Source organism: Myxine glutinosa, chromosome 1 (genome assembly GCF_964187855.1).
Source record: "Myxine glutinosa chromosome 1, kmMyxGlut1.1, whole genome shotgun sequence".
Taxonomy (NCBI): domain Eukaryota; kingdom Metazoa; phylum Chordata; class Myxini; order Myxiniformes; family Myxinidae; genus Myxine; species Myxine glutinosa.
The window spans coordinates 139,519,908-139,539,601 of record NC_136261.1 but is presented as its reverse complement, the minus strand read 5'-3'; the positions used below and the strand labels follow the sequence as shown (position 1 = coordinate 139,539,601).

General features: G+C 44.2%; 1 protein-coding gene across 3 annotated transcripts in view; it reads right to left on the bottom strand.

Annotated features, from left to right (window-relative positions):
- The window catches only part of KIAA0930 (KIAA0930 ortholog), a 121,245-nt gene that overhangs the window by 61,153 nt on the left and 40,398 nt on the right, over window positions 1–19,694 (bottom strand). For all 3 annotated transcript variants that reach the window (XM_068118978.2, XM_068118969.2, XM_068118987.2), the window contains 2 exons: window positions 16,471–16,575; window positions 16,288–16,368 (listed from right to left, as the gene is read on the bottom strand). In XM_068118978.2, coding sequence (XP_067975079.2) covers window positions 16,288–16,368; window positions 16,471–16,575 — 186 coding nt within the window. The remainder of the gene's footprint in view (window positions 1–16,287; window positions 16,369–16,470; window positions 16,576–19,694) is intronic.

The window sequence follows — 19,694 nt, the reverse complement described above, 5'->3', positions numbered from 1 at the left end:
TAATGCCATGAACAAATATTGGTACAACATTGGTGATGAAGGTTGTGGTCAAGTTTCATACAAATTGTGTGTGCAGTTTCAGAGAGAGAGTAAATTCCTATTTTGGGTGAGCAGGGGGGGGCAGAGAGGGAACCTCAACGCCCCCCCCCCCCCCTCAACCGTCTTAGACCTGGATTTTTTTAATGCCGTGAACAAACTTTGTTACATCACGGGTGACGGTTGTGGTCACGTTTCATCGAAATAGTGTGTGTAGTTTCAGAGTTTACTTTCTCACCTTACACTTTCAGAGTTTCAGTTTACTTTCACTCACTCACAGCAGGCAGGTAGGTGGTCTTTCTGTCTTCTACCGACTCCTCTCCGGCCTTGCTCCCCAAGCTCTCTCTGTGCTTTGTCCCCCAAATATTCCAACAGGTCGCACAAGATCTGCCAGCAACCCTCTGATGGTTAAACTGCCGAAATCTCAGCTCTCTGCTCACCTTCACTCTTTCATTCCTCTTTTCTCCCACCTCTGGAACAAACTCCCACACTCCCTTCAATCCCACTCCTCCCTCCAGGTCTTTAAAACAGCTGTTCACCACCATCTCTTATCTTCCCCCATCCAAACCCTTGATCTCTTCTACCCCCGCTAATTCACCCCAGATCCACCTTGTTTGAAATTCCAACTTCTTTCCTGGAAGTCCTGGCAGTGTCCACATGTTTTATACCTCTCCCACCCACCCCCTTCCCATGCCTCCACCCCCCTTCCCATGCCTCACCCCTCCTCCCCCCCCCCCCCGCAAAGCCGTCTCCCTCCCACAGATCTCTCGATGTCCCTGCTCTCAAATGTTGTGTTTGTGTCCTTCCCCCTCTCTCCCCATCTTGTCTACCGTTCCCCATGTTTTATGTTTTACGTGTCGGTTTGTCTGTGTGATTAATGTTAGCTCTTTCACGAGCCTCGATCTTGTATACAAACAAAAAAAAAAAAAAAAAAAAAAGGGGGGGAAAAAGCAAATTCCTATTTTGGGAGGGCAAACCTGGATCCACTTGACCTTTGGTAAACCCACTGAGACCTCAATTTTTTTTTTATGCCATGGACAAACTTGATTTGCAACATACCAAATATAATTTGTGCCAAGTTTGGTCACAATCCCATCAGCAGTTTCGGAGAAGAAGTTGCAAGTGTTTACAGATTGACGACACACCATCGCATAAGCTCCCCGGAACTACGTTCCACGTGAGCTAAAAAATAATCACGAGAGCGAAGTTGATGGCGCGCCATCGCAAATTCCCAAGCTTCCCATGTAAAGCAAAGTTGAATGATGGCAAAAAGTTCCACCAAGAATGAACCAATATCGATTTCAATAAGAAAATTTTTTAAATGTGTCCGTAATTGCTTTATGGTATTTGACCTTTTAACCCTGCCACAAACCTTAGGGCAGGACCAAAACTCACACGTTCTTTCCATGTGGTGATCACAACCACCAGGTTTGGCGAATTTCTGCCCAAATGTTTGAGATAGCGTGAAGTCTGAACGGACTGGATAAATATGCTGTATTTAAAAACCGCCGTAACAAATTTTGAATACAAAACGTTTGAAATCCAGCAGCAAGGGATCGTTTTGCATTTAACTTTTAAACTTTAGCAAATCTGCCATCTCAAACAGGAATTTCGGATCAATTTTAAAATATTACATTCACTGAAGAGGTAGACATTCTGCCAACACATTGAGGGCTCATCGTGATAAATCTATTTATTACCTCTGCCACCGAAGGTCTGTTTGCCACCCTGTCTGTTCGTTGTGAGCAGGATATCTCAAAAGGTTATGGACGGACAAATAACAAAACTTGGTCGACAGGTTGGGTGTGTGGTGACGAGGCTGAATTGATTCGATTTTGGTGAAGATCTGAATATGCTTTTGGATACGAGAAGTTTTTAAATTTTTAAAGTGATTCTTCACCATTGAGATCAGGCGAAAAACAATATATAGCATGATATTTCAAGACATACGGATTATGACAAAACTTGGTGGATGAGTTATTTAGGCGACAAGAACAAGCCGATTGGATTTTGGTTCAGGTCTGAATCCAGATCCAGCCGATCAGTGGGATACAAAAGGTAAGTGTTCAGCCTGGCAGAGGTACGCTCTCTACCGAGTGCTGTTCTAGTTTCAAATTTTTTTCTTTTTCTTTTTTTTTTTGTTAAGGGAGGTGCGTCCTTGCAAAATAAGGCTTGATTAAACATTACTAATCATTTCTATTCGACATTCATTCGATTTTTCGGCATCCCTCGTCATGAATAACACCATCTAAACAAAGCCAATGGAAATCTGACAACAAACATGGGCAAACAAACAAACAAAATCATCAGAAGCCGACCGGCCTGCTGTCTTGGGCCCACCAGAAAACCAGCATGGTTGCCATATCATTTTGTCTGGGTGCCTTGGTGGGTGGAGTCCCTTTCTCCACTTTTAAGTGGAGTTAACCCTTTCTCTACCCCTGATATAAAGAATGTTCTGTTAAGTTGAATATTCTTGGCAATGTCCTTTTCATATCCCCTTTTGTTTTGGCCTGACGAGTTATTTTCTGAACTTTTATCTTGTTATTTCCTCCCATACTGATATCAGACTATCACCAATTACACTGCGTACCTCCCTGCTCAACCACCATAGTCCCTTTCTGCTTCTACTTTCGCACCTCACTGCACTATGCCTGCTCTGCACCTTACATCTGCTCCTTGAAGATTGCCCATTTCTCCGATGCCGACCACCCACTCATTAACATTACCAAATCTAAAGCTCCTAAATCACTTCTCATGTCCTCAAAGTTTGCCCTCCCTAAATTCCAAAAGCCTTACACCACCATCCTGAATTTCACATCTCAACAATGCAGTTCTGCTTATTACATTGTGGTCACGTCCCGACATGTTCTCTCACCTCTACCATATTGGAATAATTACAAAAGAGGTCCAACACTGCACTCACCTCATGAGCTTTTCTACAAACTGTGTTAAAAAGCAATCTTACACAAGAGATAGAAAAATCCTCATGTGCTCTCCTTTCCCCATTCATGGACCCAATCTATCTACAGCAAATTAAAATCCCCCATAATCAATAGTCTTCCCTTACAAAATGCCTTTCTGAATTCTTCAAGTATACATTTTTCCTGCTCAGCCCTCACACTAGGATCCCTGTAAAAGCATCATACATGTTACTATTCTTGCAATCTCTACCCCATACAGAATCCTCCCCATTCATTTCCTCCTTAATGTCATGCCCCTCTCTCTATGGAATAATCTTTTTCACCTAGATTGCCACACCTCCCCTTTTCTCTTTCCTATCACACCTATAAACCCTGTAACCTTGGATTACTGACTCCAGTTCGATTGCTCACTAAACCATGTCTCACTTACAGCAACTCTGTCAAAACACTCACCATCCACCTTTTACATCTTTCCATTCAAGCTCCTGGTATAAAACACCTTCAAACCTTTCCTTCCATTAACCATTTGCTACTGCCCCAACCCTCCAACCACGTCCTCAGTCTCCAGTCTAAAAAATAAAAGTGTTACAATTTCTTCCTCAAGAAACGCTGCAAATCTCGCCACCTCCTTCTATTCAGCACCCTGCCACCTGTCTGAATACATTCACAATGACCTTGCAGAGCTTCCTATATAGTCACAAGGCCCTCCTTCCGACATCACCATCAACCCAGAACCCTAAATACCATTACCTGCCTGTTTTAAAAGCAGGAAAAGGTGCCAAAGAATCAAAATCATAGAAGATATCCGGTGTTTATGACCTGAACAGAACCCTATGTCCTTCACGAAGAGTCTGAACTACTCGCATCCTGGCCAAATTCCTGGTCTAAACTACTCAGTTGAATGTCAGGCTGAACTAGCCAGTTCATTGAAGACTTGGGCCAAAACATTTCCCGGGTCAACTCCACGAGGTGGGAATAATTGTGGCCATTAGACTTGTCATTATTGTCTGAAGTTTTTTAGTCAGTTGACATCCTTCACATGATGGAATTCTTAATTGAACCCAACTTTACGATGGATAATTTTAGCCGCGTATTTATCCAGCATCACGATTTATTTATTTTTAAATCCAATTTCTCTGTACCCTTTTGTAATGATTTGTTTCATCCGATATATGTGCCATAAGCTTTATAATCCGAATACTGCAGGCAAAATTGTGATCAAAATGAAAAGATTCTGCCAAGGAAATAGGAAAAAGACAGACCGAGGCAATATGCTGCCAGTAAAACAAACTAGAGCAAAGTCGGTGCGTCATGGCAAATCCCCACACTTCCCACCGAAAGTAAAGTTGAAAGATGGCCATGAATTCCAACATAAATGACCCACCATCAAATTTGAGTTAAAAAATGTGTTTTGTTTTGACCTGTGTGACCCTATGTCCCCCACCCCCTTGGGCATGAACTTGAGGACAAATCCAAAAAATCATTACATATTTAATGCGTCCCCCAATGATGATTGCTTATACAAAGTTTCTCTTTAAAATGTTTAAAAATGTGCCCATGGCACTTGACCTTTTGACCCTGCCCCTAGGTTTGGGACCCAAATATAATACTGCTCTTGCACATTCTTGCCATGTGGCGATCAGTTACCATGAATTTCTGCCCAACTGTTTAGGAGGAGATAGCGTGACGGATGGATAAGAAAGACGAGGGCAATTACAATATCCACCACCACTCCCACCCTCACCCTTCCCCCTTGCCTTCTTTTTTTTCCTGTTTTAAGCGTGGGATAATCAATATAACTGTTGAAAACACAAAGACAAAGATGCAGACATATGTTTAGACAGTCACAAACGTTTTTAAGTCAGAAGGACCATATTTTTACAACAGCTTGAATAAATAACCAGAGAGGTCTCGGTAGCAAGATCAACTTGCCGAATACATTTTCTGTCTGGATTCTAGTCCACAAAGCTGTCTTATCTTGTGCAATTCTTTAATAGCCACCAAATACCAAGAAAAAATTTTCTTTAATGTTTCGGTGACAGAGAAAATCAGACTGCATGTATCGTTGAAAAAGAATAGCTCAAAATACATTGGTAAACAGTTAACTGTTACCTCCATCTGCTGGAAGTGTCCTGACATTGCCATTGAGAAATGTGAAAAAAAGGCTTTCAACAATTCTTTGTTGGATTGGAGCCTAAATGATAGTGCACTTAAAAGACATCTCACAAAGATGCAGATACTACATTTACCATTTTTACAACGCAAGTCATGAAGAAAAGGGCGAATAAAAAGCTGTTATGCCATTGGAAACCAAAAGGATAGTTTACAAGAAACTTCATCACAGGAGGATGCCATTATGCCCTTTGTGTCTGCGCAATGGTTGTTTGCCGTATTCTATCCTTTTGAAATGCTGAGCTACAAGCAATGAAGCAGAACATACGTACTTTGGGATTTTGAAAGCCTTGTATGACTCGGGTGGGGTTCAATTCACCGACGTCCCAGATTCATAGCGGACACTCGAACCATTACACCACTGAGTCTCGGATGCCAAAGGAGTGTCCACCTCCTGCTGTCATCCATTCCTCAGCCACTATTGTGCACATGGGCAGCAAATTTATTTTATGAATGAAACGAAAGCAAGTTTCACTCGAAAAATAAATCCCACCATTTTTATTTATTGAAGCATTACTTTTCTCAAATCAATGCATAGGAAAAATTAATATGCAAGTTCTTCTTAGTTGGTTGTAATCTCCTAATACGGGCACCAGAATGGAATAGAGCTCTCCCATTGACCAGAGTGTCTGCCTTGTTTTTACCATGATCAAGTTTCAAGGACCAAGTGGTTATGTTTTGATTTTCTCTTCTGACTGTACTGGTGGTTTAGAGTTGGTAGCTCAGTGTGTTAGATTAGCCTAAATTTGACAAACCTGCTGGCCATGCCTGATGTTGGAATAGAGCTGGGTTTGGCACAGATTTTGAGGTTGGCATTGATGCCAGCAAAAACTCACCTACTCTGATTGATGCAACATTTCTTAAAAAGCATTCAGTCTGACAGCGCATGCATACCTCATGGTAGAGGCAACAATAGGTAGGCAGTGGGCAAACCCACGGACACAGTTTAGATTTAGACTAAAATTATATATATATATATATATATATATATATATATATATATATATATATATATATATATATATAAATATATAAATATATATAAATAATTATATATATACAGACTTGGCATTTAATATGGATTTTTTTTTTTTTATGGGGGTGAAATTACTTTCCAAGATGACTTAGAACCAAAAGTTCATTGGAATTATGTTGAAATTATTCTAGATTTTGTTAATGTGACCTCGAAAAGAAACAAAAACCACATTTGACATTTCGAAGCAAATCAATTGATCCTTGAAAGTGATGTAAACTGATATCGAACTCAATTCACGGACAGTACTGTGTTAAACTTCTGTACGTTTTCCAGAAGTATCTCTTTATTTTGCACATTAGCCAAAAAAAATTTCAACAAAAACAAAAGCTAAATTATGACTGGGATTACGGACAGTAAAATTACAGTTCAGTACTTCGTGTAACCCCCACGAGCATTCAGGAGAGCACGTACACGTCGAGGCATGCTGTTCACGAGATTTTCCAAGGTTTGGACAGGAATCGCTTGCCATGCAGTGACAATAGTCTGCTGCAATTCATGCACAGAGGTAGGCTGCTGGGTCCAAGTTGTCGATTTGATGCGTTAATTCTGCCCACAAGTTCTCTATCTGATTCATATCCGGGGACATGGCAGGCCACTCCATATGCTCTACACCACTGTCAGCAAGAAAGTGTTGGATCATGCGAGCACGATGAGGCCATGCATTGTCATCTTGGAAGACAAAGTTTCCTCGAAAGGCTGCACGAGCAAATGGAAGCAATGTTTCTTCCAGAATGACCCTGTTTCTTCCAGAATGACCCTGAACTTGAACTGGTTCAGGTTTCCATTCAGAACAACCAGGTCAGTTTTGCCCCCTGCATGAAAAGCAGCCCAAAACGGTCACCCCACCACCTCCAGCTTGGACTCTTGGCAGTATACAATCTTCGTTGTGGGCTTCATGCACTTGTCTGCGCACTCGGACGCGGCCATCTTGACGATAGACCAGAAATCTAGACTCGTCACTGAAGGTCACGTGATTCCACTGTCCTGGCTGCCATTGATGGTGCTCTCTGGCCCACTGCAATCAGCGCTGGCTGTGTTGTCTGGTCAGGCGTGGCTTTCTCAGGGGACGCCTGGCACGATAGCCTGCTTGAACCAGTCGTTGGTTGACTAGCCTTCTGGATACAGGCACATTTGTCAGTTGCTGCCACTCAGCCCAAAGCCGATTAGCTGACTTAGTATGGCCATTGCGGACTAACCGGTGCAGCTGGCGATCATCTCTCCTTGTGGTTCTGCGTGGAAGTCCTGGCCTCGGTATTGGAGTAGGGACACGCCTCTGAGCATTTCGTTTCAGGATCTTTGACACCTGACCTTGAGTGATGCCATACTGCCGAGCAATAGCATGCTGTTTCATGCCAGAATTTCGTAAAGCCACCACTCCATGACAAACAGCATTGTCAAGTTGACGGACCATCTCCAGAGGAAGCGGCAATAACTTTTGTAGACGTGCAGCAGTTGTTTTCCACTAATACAGAACGCAACAACCCTTATATACTCGATTGTGAAGCCAATCGTCAAATGTACCTGTCCTTACATTTTGTCACGCCACCTGTGATATAATCCTGTTATTGAATTCTTGCTGCGAAAGACAATCAGTGACATGGTTCTTTCAACAAAGACATCGCCAAAGGGTAAAATAAACTCACCAGATTGATGTACTGAGTTCAGAAAGTAAACCCAATTCAAGAAAAAAAAAAGATTCCATATTAAATGCCAAGTCTGTATATTGGTGCAGTTTTGAGTTTGTACAGCGAGTCTAATAAAGGTTAAAATTTGCCCCCCATAGTTAGTCACACAAGCAACATGTAGCCTCGCGATAGTATCGTTATGTCTTAGTATTTGTGAGCTGAGTTCCTTTCCATCGTTAGTGCTGCGTTGAAGCAGATTCAGGAGAATAGGCCCTACTGCCACCGATCATCCAACGTCCGTAGCCTCAATCCCTTTTTGCGCTAACGTTGGTTCATTTTGGGCGAGTTAACACGAGGCAGGCGAGGAGGACCGGGGCGGAGCCGAGGGCGGAGCGGCAGAAGCGCTGACGGTAAGCACGAGTCGCCAATCATGGCTCAGAGGTGGTGACGGCGGCGTTGTGTCACAGGGCGTGGTGAGAAGGGTCGAGAGTGTTCCAGAAGGTTTGGGGGGTGTAGCTATACAACCCGCTGCGCAAAGCCCTTGAAAGGACTAGCGGTGAAGGACCTGCACGAGAGGACTGCTGCCTAAGGGACTCGATGCAGAGGCCTAGCGCGGGAAAGCCGATGAACAAAAGGACTCTCACAGATGGACTTGCACTCGATAGGACTCGCGCGGGAAAGCTGTTGAACAGAGGACTCGCAAGTGGAGAGCGTCAAAGAACTCGCGCATACTAACCAGCTCAGAGGATCGAGGAAGAGGAGTTGGCAGCATCCGAGAGCTGTACAGACACGCGGGCGCAGCCAGACGCGCATGAACCGATATACAGCGCATTAAGTCGCGCGAGTGAACGGCTGAGTAATCGCCAGCCTCGCTGAGAGTCCCGCCCTTTACCGTTCCACCTCGTTATCTGCCTTGTTCGGGAGACGCGCTACGAGGCTCCTGCCATCGCCGGCTACCATCTTCGTGGGACGTGCAGGGGCCGTGGAGAGGCGGACGGGGACCGTCTCTGGACGACCACGTCGACGCGTTGGAGAACATCTACCCATCTGCAATTCCCTGTGTGAGTGTGAGACGGGCCCGTTGTCTGGAAAATAAGATACGATTGTCTAAGGCTGCTCTGTGTCTCTGCGTCCCCGATCATTGTACATACGTGTGGGAATAATTAAACCTGTGTTCTTCCTTTCTTCCATTCGAACATTCCTGTGGTTTATTCATTGGCTAAGCGTGGTACGGGTAGAACCGCTCAAATCGGGTTCCATTAACTAAGACTGCACGGACCACATGGTACTCAATCCACACGTGGCTCGTGCGAGGCTTGCTTCCTTGCTTCCGTGGCAGCGCAGGTATTTAGGTACGTGCGAGACTTGGTCCCGAAAGCCGAAACCCTACCTTGCGTTTGCCAGGGACGTATCAAGCCTCGGTTCCGCCAAGCCCAGCAAGAACAAGGGGATTATGTTGATCCACCAACAAAAATGGCTTCTAAAGGTGGTTTTTTTTTTTTGTTTTTTTTTTTACATTTTGTAGTCCATTGTATAATTTAAATAAACACAAAAGCAAATTTCGCATGTGGAAAAAGTAAGTACACCCTTGGCTCCAATAGGTGGTATTGCCCCCTTTCGCAGATGGCACAGGTCGTTTCAAATCCACCCACAACATCTCGATGGGATTTAGATCCGGGCTTTGACTTGGCCATTCCAGAACCCTCCATTTCTTTCTTTTCAGCCATTCCTTGGTGGATTTACTGGTATGTTTAGGGTCATTGTCATGTTGCAAGGTCCACCTTCGGTTGAGCTTCAACTTTCCGACAGATGGCCTCACATTATCCTCAAGCACCTTCTGGTACAATGAAGAATTCATCGTGGATTCTATGATGGTGAGCTGCCCAGGCCCTGATGCAGCAAAGCTGCCCCAAACCATAATATTTCTACCACCATCCTTTACAGTTGGTATCAGGTGCTTGTGTTCAAATGCTGTCTTTGGTTTTTTGCCAAACATGTCTTCTGGTACTGTGGCCAAATAGCACCTTTGACTCATCTGTCCAGAGCAGCTTGTTCCAGAAGTGCTGGTCTTTGCGTAGGTGTTCATTGGCAAACTTTAGTCTTGCCCTGATGTTCTTTCTGGACAGCAAAGGTTTCCTCCTGGCACACCTCCCAGGTAGATCAAATTTGTGCAGCCTCTTTCTAATGGTAGACTCGTGCACTTTGACATCAACAGTGGCAAGAGCTACCTGTAGGTCCCGTGATGACATTCTGGGGTTCTTAGAGACTTTTCAGCATCTTGCGGTCTGCTCTCGGGCTGAACTTGCTGGGACGGCCTGGCCTGAACAAGTTGGCAGTTGTTTGGAATCTTCTCCACTTGTAGATGATCCTCCGGACAGTCAAATGATTGATTTCAAATTGTTTGGAGATCTTTTTAAATCACTTCCCAGACTCGTAGGCATCTGTAACCTTCTTTCTGAAGGCCACAGAGAGCTCTTTTGATCGAGGCATGGTGACGCCGCACACTTCAACAACAAAGAGCAAACCAAACTAAATGTCTGAGGTTTAAATAAGACAGGTTCCTCCAAGATCCTCTCTGATGATGTTCTTATCATTTGCACCTGAGCTGGTGCACCTGATTCTAATTTTAGGTATTTGAAGTAGTGATAAATGTAGGGGTGTACTTACTTTTTCCACATGCGAAATTTGCATTTATGTTTATATAAATTATACAATGGATTAGAAAATGTAAATGTTTCATGATATTTGTTGTATTATATCACCTTTATCTTTCAATATTGTTGAAATGAAGATCAAATAGCTGTATGTTGAAATATGTTGAAAAAGTCAAAACTTTACATGGGGTGTACTTACTTTTTCACGTGACTGTATATCAGGTCTAGACAGCTCAAAGGCAATAACGTTGCCTCTGCAGAAAATTACGTTATCTTCTCCATTATCATCAAGATATGCCTGGCGATAATGGTGCTATTTTAAACAACAATATATTTTCTGTTTTCATAGAAAGCGCCGGTAGATAATGTAGATAATAATGAGATAATGTTTCGCATGGCAGACGGCACTCATCGCTCCGGATAATGTACAGCAAGGGCTGTATGGGACACTTTACCGGCACTTTCTCCACTCACAATATGGAGTTGCACAAGTACAGACTTTCCTCGAGTTAAGACGGGGTTACGTTAAGTCAAAGTAGTCGTAAGTCGAATCACCCCTCATGGACTTATTATCTATTACTTATTACATATTTCCAAGTCCGTATTCCACCATAGCATCATTTGTTAAAAGTCATACAGCCTAAATCCCATAATCCAATCCAATCCAATCTATACACTCCAGGTCGATTGCCTTCCTCTTCTTTTTCTCCGATCCATCAGTAGATGCACTCTTCCTCTTGCTTGACATGATGATGGCAGTACGGTACACACACACTTATAGGCGATGGAGCGTAAGGGATGTTGTCAGCATGAGACACAAGGAGCAACTGAGATTTTTGTGACCGTCGTAAGTGCGAGTCGTTGCAAGTCGCCTACGTCGCAACTCGAGGAGAGTCTGTACTGGTATATAACCGAAATGTTTTCAGTCACAAATGTGTGGAAATCCCACTGCGTTGCCCCGATGCCACAATAAGGGCGAAACCGGGTCAGTAACTGAGTTTTTCCATGCACTTGTGACAGCATCTGAGACAATATATTTATGATTTGTCGCTGTGGGATGGTTATTTCAGAGCTTCGCACGAGTACAGACGTTGTGGCGGTGACGTCACAGTGTTCGGTCATAGGTTGGAGCACTAATTCTATATTATAATTATGTGTGTGTGTGTGTGTGTGTGTGTGTGTGTGTGTGTGTGTGTGTGTGTGTGTGTGTGTGTGTGTGTGTGTGTGTGTGTGTGTGTGTGTGTATATATATATATACAGTGGGACCTCTAAATCCGAATTTAATTCGTTCCAGTGGCAGTTCGGATTGGGAAAAGTTCGGAATTAGAAACTATTTTCCTCATAAGAAATAATGGAAAGTGAATTAATCCGTTCCTGGACCCCAAAAACCCATTATCAAGACACTGTTAACTGCAAATACACATGATTCAAGGTAAAATAAGATGAGTAAATGCCCTAAATATCAAATAATAATAATAATAAAAACAAGAAATAAATGTACTAACATGAAAATAACTGCATTTACCTTAGTGGAGAGTTCTGATAGTGCATGCGGAAGCTGGAGAGGAGGGAGGGAGAGGGTTTTATTGCTTGGATGGTGAGGCACCTTCCAAGCTAACATCAGATGACTGTGCTTCTGGTGTTTGCTCTCTTTGTCTCTTAACACCACTTGTAGAGGGTTGGGGCTCACTAGGCTTGCTTTCTTTAGAGAACCACCTCTCCAAAGTTGCCTGGTGTTGGCGACTTTTCTTAATTTTTCTGAAGTGGTGAATCACAGTCACTGAACAAGTTAATGCTCCTGTTAACCACTGCTTTATTAGGGTGCCACTTTTCAACAATGGCCTGTGTTTTAGACCAATGGAAGCACAGTTCTTTAATTTCAGCACTGGAAATGTTACCACTAGCTCCCTCTTCCTCCTCTGAAGAAATTTCCACTGCCACTTCTTCTTGCTGCATCTTGTGGAGGTGCTGAAGTTCTTCTGTGGTGAGTTCCTTGTTGTGATCCTCCACTAACTCCTCCACATCCTCTTCACTCACCTCCAAGCCCATGGACTGACCCAATGCTACAATAGCAGGCACAATAGGTTCTTCAAAGCCTTCAAAATCTCTCCCTGCAACACAATCAGGCCAGAGTTTCTTCCAGGCAGAGTTCATTGTCCTCAGAGACACTTCCCTCCATGCTTTGTCAATGATTCTTAGGCAATGGAGGATATTATAATGATCCTTCCAAAAGTCTGAGGGTCAGTTCAGTCTCGTTTGTCACCTCAAAGCATCTCTGGAACATAGCCTTGGTGTACAACTTCTTCAAATTTGAGATGACTTGCTGGTCCATGGGCTGGATGAGAGGAGTGGTATTGGGGGGCAAGAACTTCACCTTGATGAAGCTGTATTCTTCCTCTAAATCTTCTTCCAAGCCTGGAGGATGAGCAGGAGCATTGTCCATCACAAGAAGAGCCTTCAGGGGTAGATTCTTCTCCTCAAGATAAGCCTTCACAGAAGGGGCAAACTCCTCATGAATCCACTCAGTGAAGAACTGCCTGGTAGCCCATGCTTTCACGTTTGCCCTCCACATAACATTAAGCTTGCTCTTAATCACATTGTTCTTTTTGAACACACGTGGATTCTCTGAGTGGTACACAAGCAAAGGCTTTATCTTGCAGTCTCCACTAGCATTAGCACACAACAAGAGAGTAAGCCTATCTTTCATTGGCTTATGGCCTGGTACAGACTTCTCTTCCTTCGTTATGTAGGTCCTCCTTGGCATCTTTTTCCAGAAGAGGCCTGTCTCATCACAATTGAACACCTGTTGTGCCACATACCCCTCAGTGTTCACAAACGCACTAAATTTATTCAAAGTCTGCTGCTCCATCCTTATTCGAACTAGCAGCCTCTCCATGCATAACAACACTGTGGATCCCACTTCTTCTCTTAAACTTTTCAAACCACCCCCTACTAGCCTTAAACTCATCACCATCAGCACTACTTCCAGGCAAGTCTTTTATAAGGTCACCGTGCAGGAGCTTCGCTTTCTCACAGATAATGCCCTCAGAGATGGCAGCACCAACCAACTGTTTTTCATTTATCCAAACTAAGAGGAGTTTTTCCATCTCCTCCATAAACTTCGATCTCCTAGGGGTCAGAGTCGTAACACCTTTTGCCACATCAGCTGCTTTAATCACTTCCTTATTTTTCAAAATCGTACACACGGTCGATTTCGGCATCTCGAACATAGCAGCGAGATCCATCACACGCATACCGCCCTCATGCTGAGCGATGTTGTTTCTTCACCTCAATTGTCGCTCTCACCGCCTTCCTCTTATTCTTATTGCCTTCACTGCTCTTCTTAGGTGCCATGGTGAATGGGTAAGGGTTATCTTCAAAGAAAAAAAGCACAAATCAAGGTGAAAACACGAGGTAAACTAGCGACGAACACACGAGAGATGCTGCCAGAACTAGTACAACCGACGAACTGAAGGAACAAAGCGCCTTCCGGGTTGTGCATGCGGGAGCAGGCGTGGGTGATGCTGCACGAAGATGCGCGGGAAATATGAACGACGCTCGCGGCGGGAAATATGAACGACGCTAACGCTATGTGGGCGGTTCGGTTATAGAAATACATTCGGAATTAGGGACAAAATTTTCTCGAATTTACGGTTCGGAATTAGAGTAGTTCGAGATGAGGGGCGTTCGGAATTAGGGGTCACCACTGTATAGTTGTGGTTTTGAGTTTTGGTAACAGTGAGTATAATAAAGGTTAAATTTCCCCCTCATAGTTAGTCACACAAACAACATGTAGCCTCACGATAGTGTAGTTATCTCTTAGTATTTGTGAGAATAGTCCTTTTCCTATGTTAGTTCTGCGTTGAGTAGAGTAAGGAGAATAGGTCCTACTCCTACTTCCATTGCCTTGTCCCGCCTCCAAAGCCTCATGCCTCTGTGCTGCCTTTGGTTCTTTTGGCGCGAATTAACACGAGGCAGGCCTAGGATGGTCGGGGCGGGACCGAATGAGGGCGGCAGAGGAGCTGACGGTAAGCGCGAGCCGCCAATCGGGGCTCAGAGGGTGTGGCGGCAGCACTGCGTGACAGGGCGTGGTTGGAAGTTTCGAGAAGGTTCGAGTTGAGTTCCAGGAGTAAGGAGCGCGTGAGAAGTTGGCACCCAGGAGTTCAAGCAGCAATTGAGGTACGAGGACTGAGTTGGCATTGAGTGGAGGAAGACGCGCATGACCCAGGATACGCGCTCATATGAAAGTGACGCTCGGTTGAGCTTGAAGCCGAGCCGTTATAGTGCATTGAGTTACGCGAGTGATAACGCGCTGTGTAACCGCCAGCCGCGCTGAGAGACGCGTACATTTTCCTTCCTACCTCATCGGCTGCCTTTTGTTAGGGAGACGCGCTATGAGGATCCTTCCACTGCCTGCGTGCCTTCGTCGCGGGACGTGCTGGGACCATGGAGAGCCGGACGGGGCCGTTCCTGGACGATGAAGTCGGCGCGTTTGGCCTGAACATCAACCTGCCTGCAATTCCCTCTGTGAGTGTGATGGGCCCGAGTCTGGGAGTTAAGAATAAGACTGTTTAAGTGCTGCTCTGTGTCTCTGGATCTACCGATCATTGTACATACGTGTGGGAATAATAATTAAGCCTGTGTTCTTCCTTCCATTCGATCGTTCTTGTGATTTCCTCATTGGCTACGTGTGGTACGAGTAGAATCGCTCGAATCGGGTTCCACTACTAGAAAACTGCACGGACCACGTGGTACTCAATCCGCTCGGTGTACCAAAATCACACGTGGCTCGTGCGAGGCTTGCTTCCCCGCTTCCGTGGCAGCGCAGGGATTTAGGTACGAGCCAGACTTGGTCCCGAAACCCTACCTTGCGTTTGCCCGGAAGAGGCGTTTCAAGTCTCTCGGTTCCGCCAAGCCCAGAAAGAACAAGGGGCTTAACCCCCCCCCCTCCCCTCCCCTTTGTAAGGGTAAGAAGGGCGGTGGAGAACCGTAACAATATATTGGTCTCCTATACCCACCGCCACTGATATTACTTCAGCCTGAGAAATTTTCTATGGAAACCTGCTACTTCTTATGCACAGATTCATCCCATCTCTTCAATTATCTTCCCAATCCTCCTGCTTTTGGTACTCTAAATCCTGTGGTGAAGCACTTGCTTTGAAACAACTTGCATTATCCTCCTGGAAGGCAAATCCAACCACTGCTCACCACTCATTTATTCCTTTTTTTTTTCCCCCACCTGTAGAGCCACTTTCCATACTCTCTTCGATCTTATTCTTCCCTCCAGAGCTGTTCACTACCATCTCAAGTCAACCCTGATCCAAAATCATGATCTTTTCTACACCTGTTAAACCACCCTCACCACTCCCAAACATTTTGCTTTTGTATCCATCTTCTCCACCCTTTACGTTCTCCCTGACCCCTCATTACCTGCATCCCTTGTTTGTCCGTGTCCTTATATTTTCGCCCTCCACCATTTCAAAAAAAAGTTATGTTATGCTTTACAAGAATGTAGCACCTATTATCAACATACACTTTACGCTTATAACCTGCTAAGGGTTTAACAAGGTGGACTGTCTAGACTTAAGACCATGCAAGTTCCACACATTTGCCAAGAAGAAAATAAATGTCACACACATCATACATTAGTTGATGAAATCACTACAGCCTTGACTACAGCTTGTGTGCTGGTATAAAAAGATTGTTGAACCCAGAAACTAAGTGCATTGATGTAAATGTATCAGGCTGTTAGCATGACAAGGACCATTTTGCAGATTGGTAGGACTGCTTCATATCAGTTATAGAGTTGGTAGATTGGTGGACGAAGAGCAATATAGAGTCACCTGGGATTTCTTGTGATGAATATGAATGTCTCCTCCTCCATTGGGTCGAGTGCACACAGCACAGGTAACCAAGTACTCAAACTGCATATCAACAACAGAATAAACCATAATAGCACATTATAAACACTCTCAGGAAAGATTTTCTCAATAAACACACCATTCTGTTAAAACATGTGATCTTACCCGCTGTAAAATGAGGTTTAGATAAACAGTTTCTTCCCAGTCAATATCGGGGTCTCCAAGTCCTGGCAATTTACGTGAATCCCTCCTGTATACCTCTAGGTTTACCTGCACACAAAAAAAGCAAATTTAAATTATATTAGGGAGATGAACATCATCTATAATAAGGTGTGTGTGTCGCCACCCATCACCACAGCAAGGGAGCATGACCCACCTATGGACCAAACCGTTTCCCCACCCGTGCTGCGTCCAGCAAAGCACTCCCCGGTACTGGAGCATCCAGCCTCACCACAGCAACGAACCACAACTCGTGGACCAAACCAAATTACTTATTGTAAGCTTTAATTATCACAACAACCCTTTCACAAGATATTCATTTTAATGTCAATTCGTTATTTACCAAAGTTGTATTTTAAAAGAGCCGCTCATTGGCCCTTGACGACAAAGGCCATAATCGCCTGCCGGTATAATATGGAGATCACATATCTCCCCGTCATGCGGAGAGGAAAGCTGACATGTAGGATATACCTGTGTGCGGGTTATACGCGCCTGAAATTTTCATGAAGCACTTTTTCCCTAGGAATAGGACAGCCCTGACAGGGAGAGAAGATGAACGGGTTCTGTTGAGAGCCACAGGTTGGCTACGGCAGTACAGGAAGTCAGTAAGCCATGTGTGGAGTTGGCCTTGGATGCCATATGCAGACAGTTTGGAGAGCAAGGCAGGATGCCAGACTGTATCAAAAGCATACGATATGTCCAGAGAAACAGCCCCGATCTCGTGTCTGACATCGAGGACCTCCATCCATTGTTGGGTGGGTAAAAGCAGTATGTCCAAGGTGAAGTGACCTGATCTGAAACCAATTTCGTGATCTGAGATGAGGTTGTTGTAGAAAAGTTAGGACTGCACATCAACTGAAAGGTTTTACACAACCTTACCCAATTCTGCTCTGAGGTTTAATTTTCGCCACGTCCCCTGTGCACGTTTTACCATGCAATTTACCTCTGACAGATATCTAATACGAGGGTAAATGTAACCTACTCCAAGTAACTCTCATCTACCATATTTTCATGCAAATAACCCACGGGCTATACGTTATATTAGTTCCAAAAATTCCAACTGCGCAGTATATGGTATTTCACCATATGGCAAATGACATAACCACAGGGGCCAAGTCAGATGATGAGGGGGATACTAAGACACAGTTTTTTTTTTCTGCAAGATTAATGGCAATATATTTAATTACAGTTATTTTGCTCGTTCTACCTACAGTATAGTGTGCGCACACACACACACACACACACACACACACACACACACACACACACACACACACACACACACACACACACACACACACACACACACACACACACACACGTTCCTGAAAAATGCCGTAAAGGTTGCATCCATGAATGTCGGGGCAATGTAACAATGGGAACATGAACGCCACTCTTCCACGCTGCGACGTCGACAAATATGCCTCCACGAACATCATTACATAATTATTCATATTTGTACCAAGTTTGATGTAAATCACTTTAACTGTTCTCATGTATCACATTTTTACCTGACAACCTCCGATGCCGAAATCTAATCGGTTCATGTTTTCATCATATACTTGCACAAAGTATAGTCAAAATCCCATCACTGGATCACAAGTTAGCATAGTAAGAGAATTTTTACCAAATGGGACACCTGACCTTTGACTTCTTGACCCCATAATGTAATCCATTTATCTTTACATCATTATACATACTTGTACTAAGTTTGACTTTGTTCCCTTCAGCTGTTATAGCAATAACAAAAACCTATTACAGAAACTGCTCTTTGACATTCGACCTCTTGCTGCAGAAATCAAATTAGTTCATCTTTGCATCATCTGTGCCGTTACGTTTATGGGGGAGGGAGACGGGGTTAGAGATTACCTTAAAAGAGATAGAACTGTATTGAGTAGCATAGTCCGTGTACAAGTAGAAAGCAAATCTAGATGTAAGGAAGAAGGAACTTGGCAGCTTAAGGATTGCGTTTAAATGTGCATGATACAGAGGGTCATGCCTGTGATAATATAGAGAGGGATTAAAGTTAAGTAACCATGTGTAAAACTGCTTGTAAACATCCACCAGGTGTGCCGGGTTACAGCTCTGTAGAGCAGAGGAAGAACGAGGCAGAAAGCTCTGGGATTCTGCCAGGCAAGGAGAGAGGGGGTGGAGCTATGATCGTTCCCTGGAAGGGGGTGGAGCCCTACACCTAGAGGGGCGGAATGTTGTCAATGGAGAGAAGGGAGGAGCTGACAAAAAGGCACAAGAAGATTTGAGCTGGTTCTGAGGAGAAGAGAGAGTAGCTGATAAGGGCATGCTGGAATTGCGAGAGTTCTGAGAAGAAGGGGGTGGAGCCTGGATCGAGCGGATACAGTGTTCTGAGGAACTTGCGTTCAGTGAGGAGAACCGAGAGGTCTGAGGAGATTGGTGGTATTAAGAAGGGGAGCTAAAAGGAGGTCGTCCTGCCTGCCTGCTTTGGCCCTGGTGCAGTTCTCGTCTTCCCCCTTGCTTGTTGATCGTCCTGTTCCTCTCATCACCTCTTCATTGTCTTGCTGTCATCATCCTGCCAATCGTCCTGCTCATCACCTGCCCAACTTCACCCTCCCCCACTGCCACCACAGAAAAGTTGCTCGGTTTTTGTCCCTCTTCCCCATCTGTGACTGACTGGAGTGAGGCGCCTTAGTTTTCATAGGATTTATTTTGCCATTCTGTACCTCATTGTATATAGTTATTATTGAATTCATTTTCCTTGGTTGTTATTCATTCAGGAATAAACCCATTTGGTTTTAAAAGAGATAAGGTGCCTCGTGATTATCCTCAGCCCGCGCGCACGAGCATAATATCACCATCATTCAGAACAGAGCCTCAGAGATGAAGCCTGTTTCGGTCTATCCGTTCAGAGGCAGTGTTGACCACCCGTGAACACGACAATACGTAGTGTGGTCAAAATCCCATCACTGGTTCACAAGTTGACCTGGTAACAATTTGTACTTAACATGACCTCTGACCTTAGACCTCTTAACTTCAAAATCTCATCAGTTCATTCTTACCTAATACTACATAGCTGTACCAAGTTTGACTTGGATCCCTTCAGCCATTCTCAAATTATAAACATATGAAAGACTGACATTTAACCTTTGACCTATTGATGTAGAAATCAAATGAATTCATCTTTGCATCATAATATA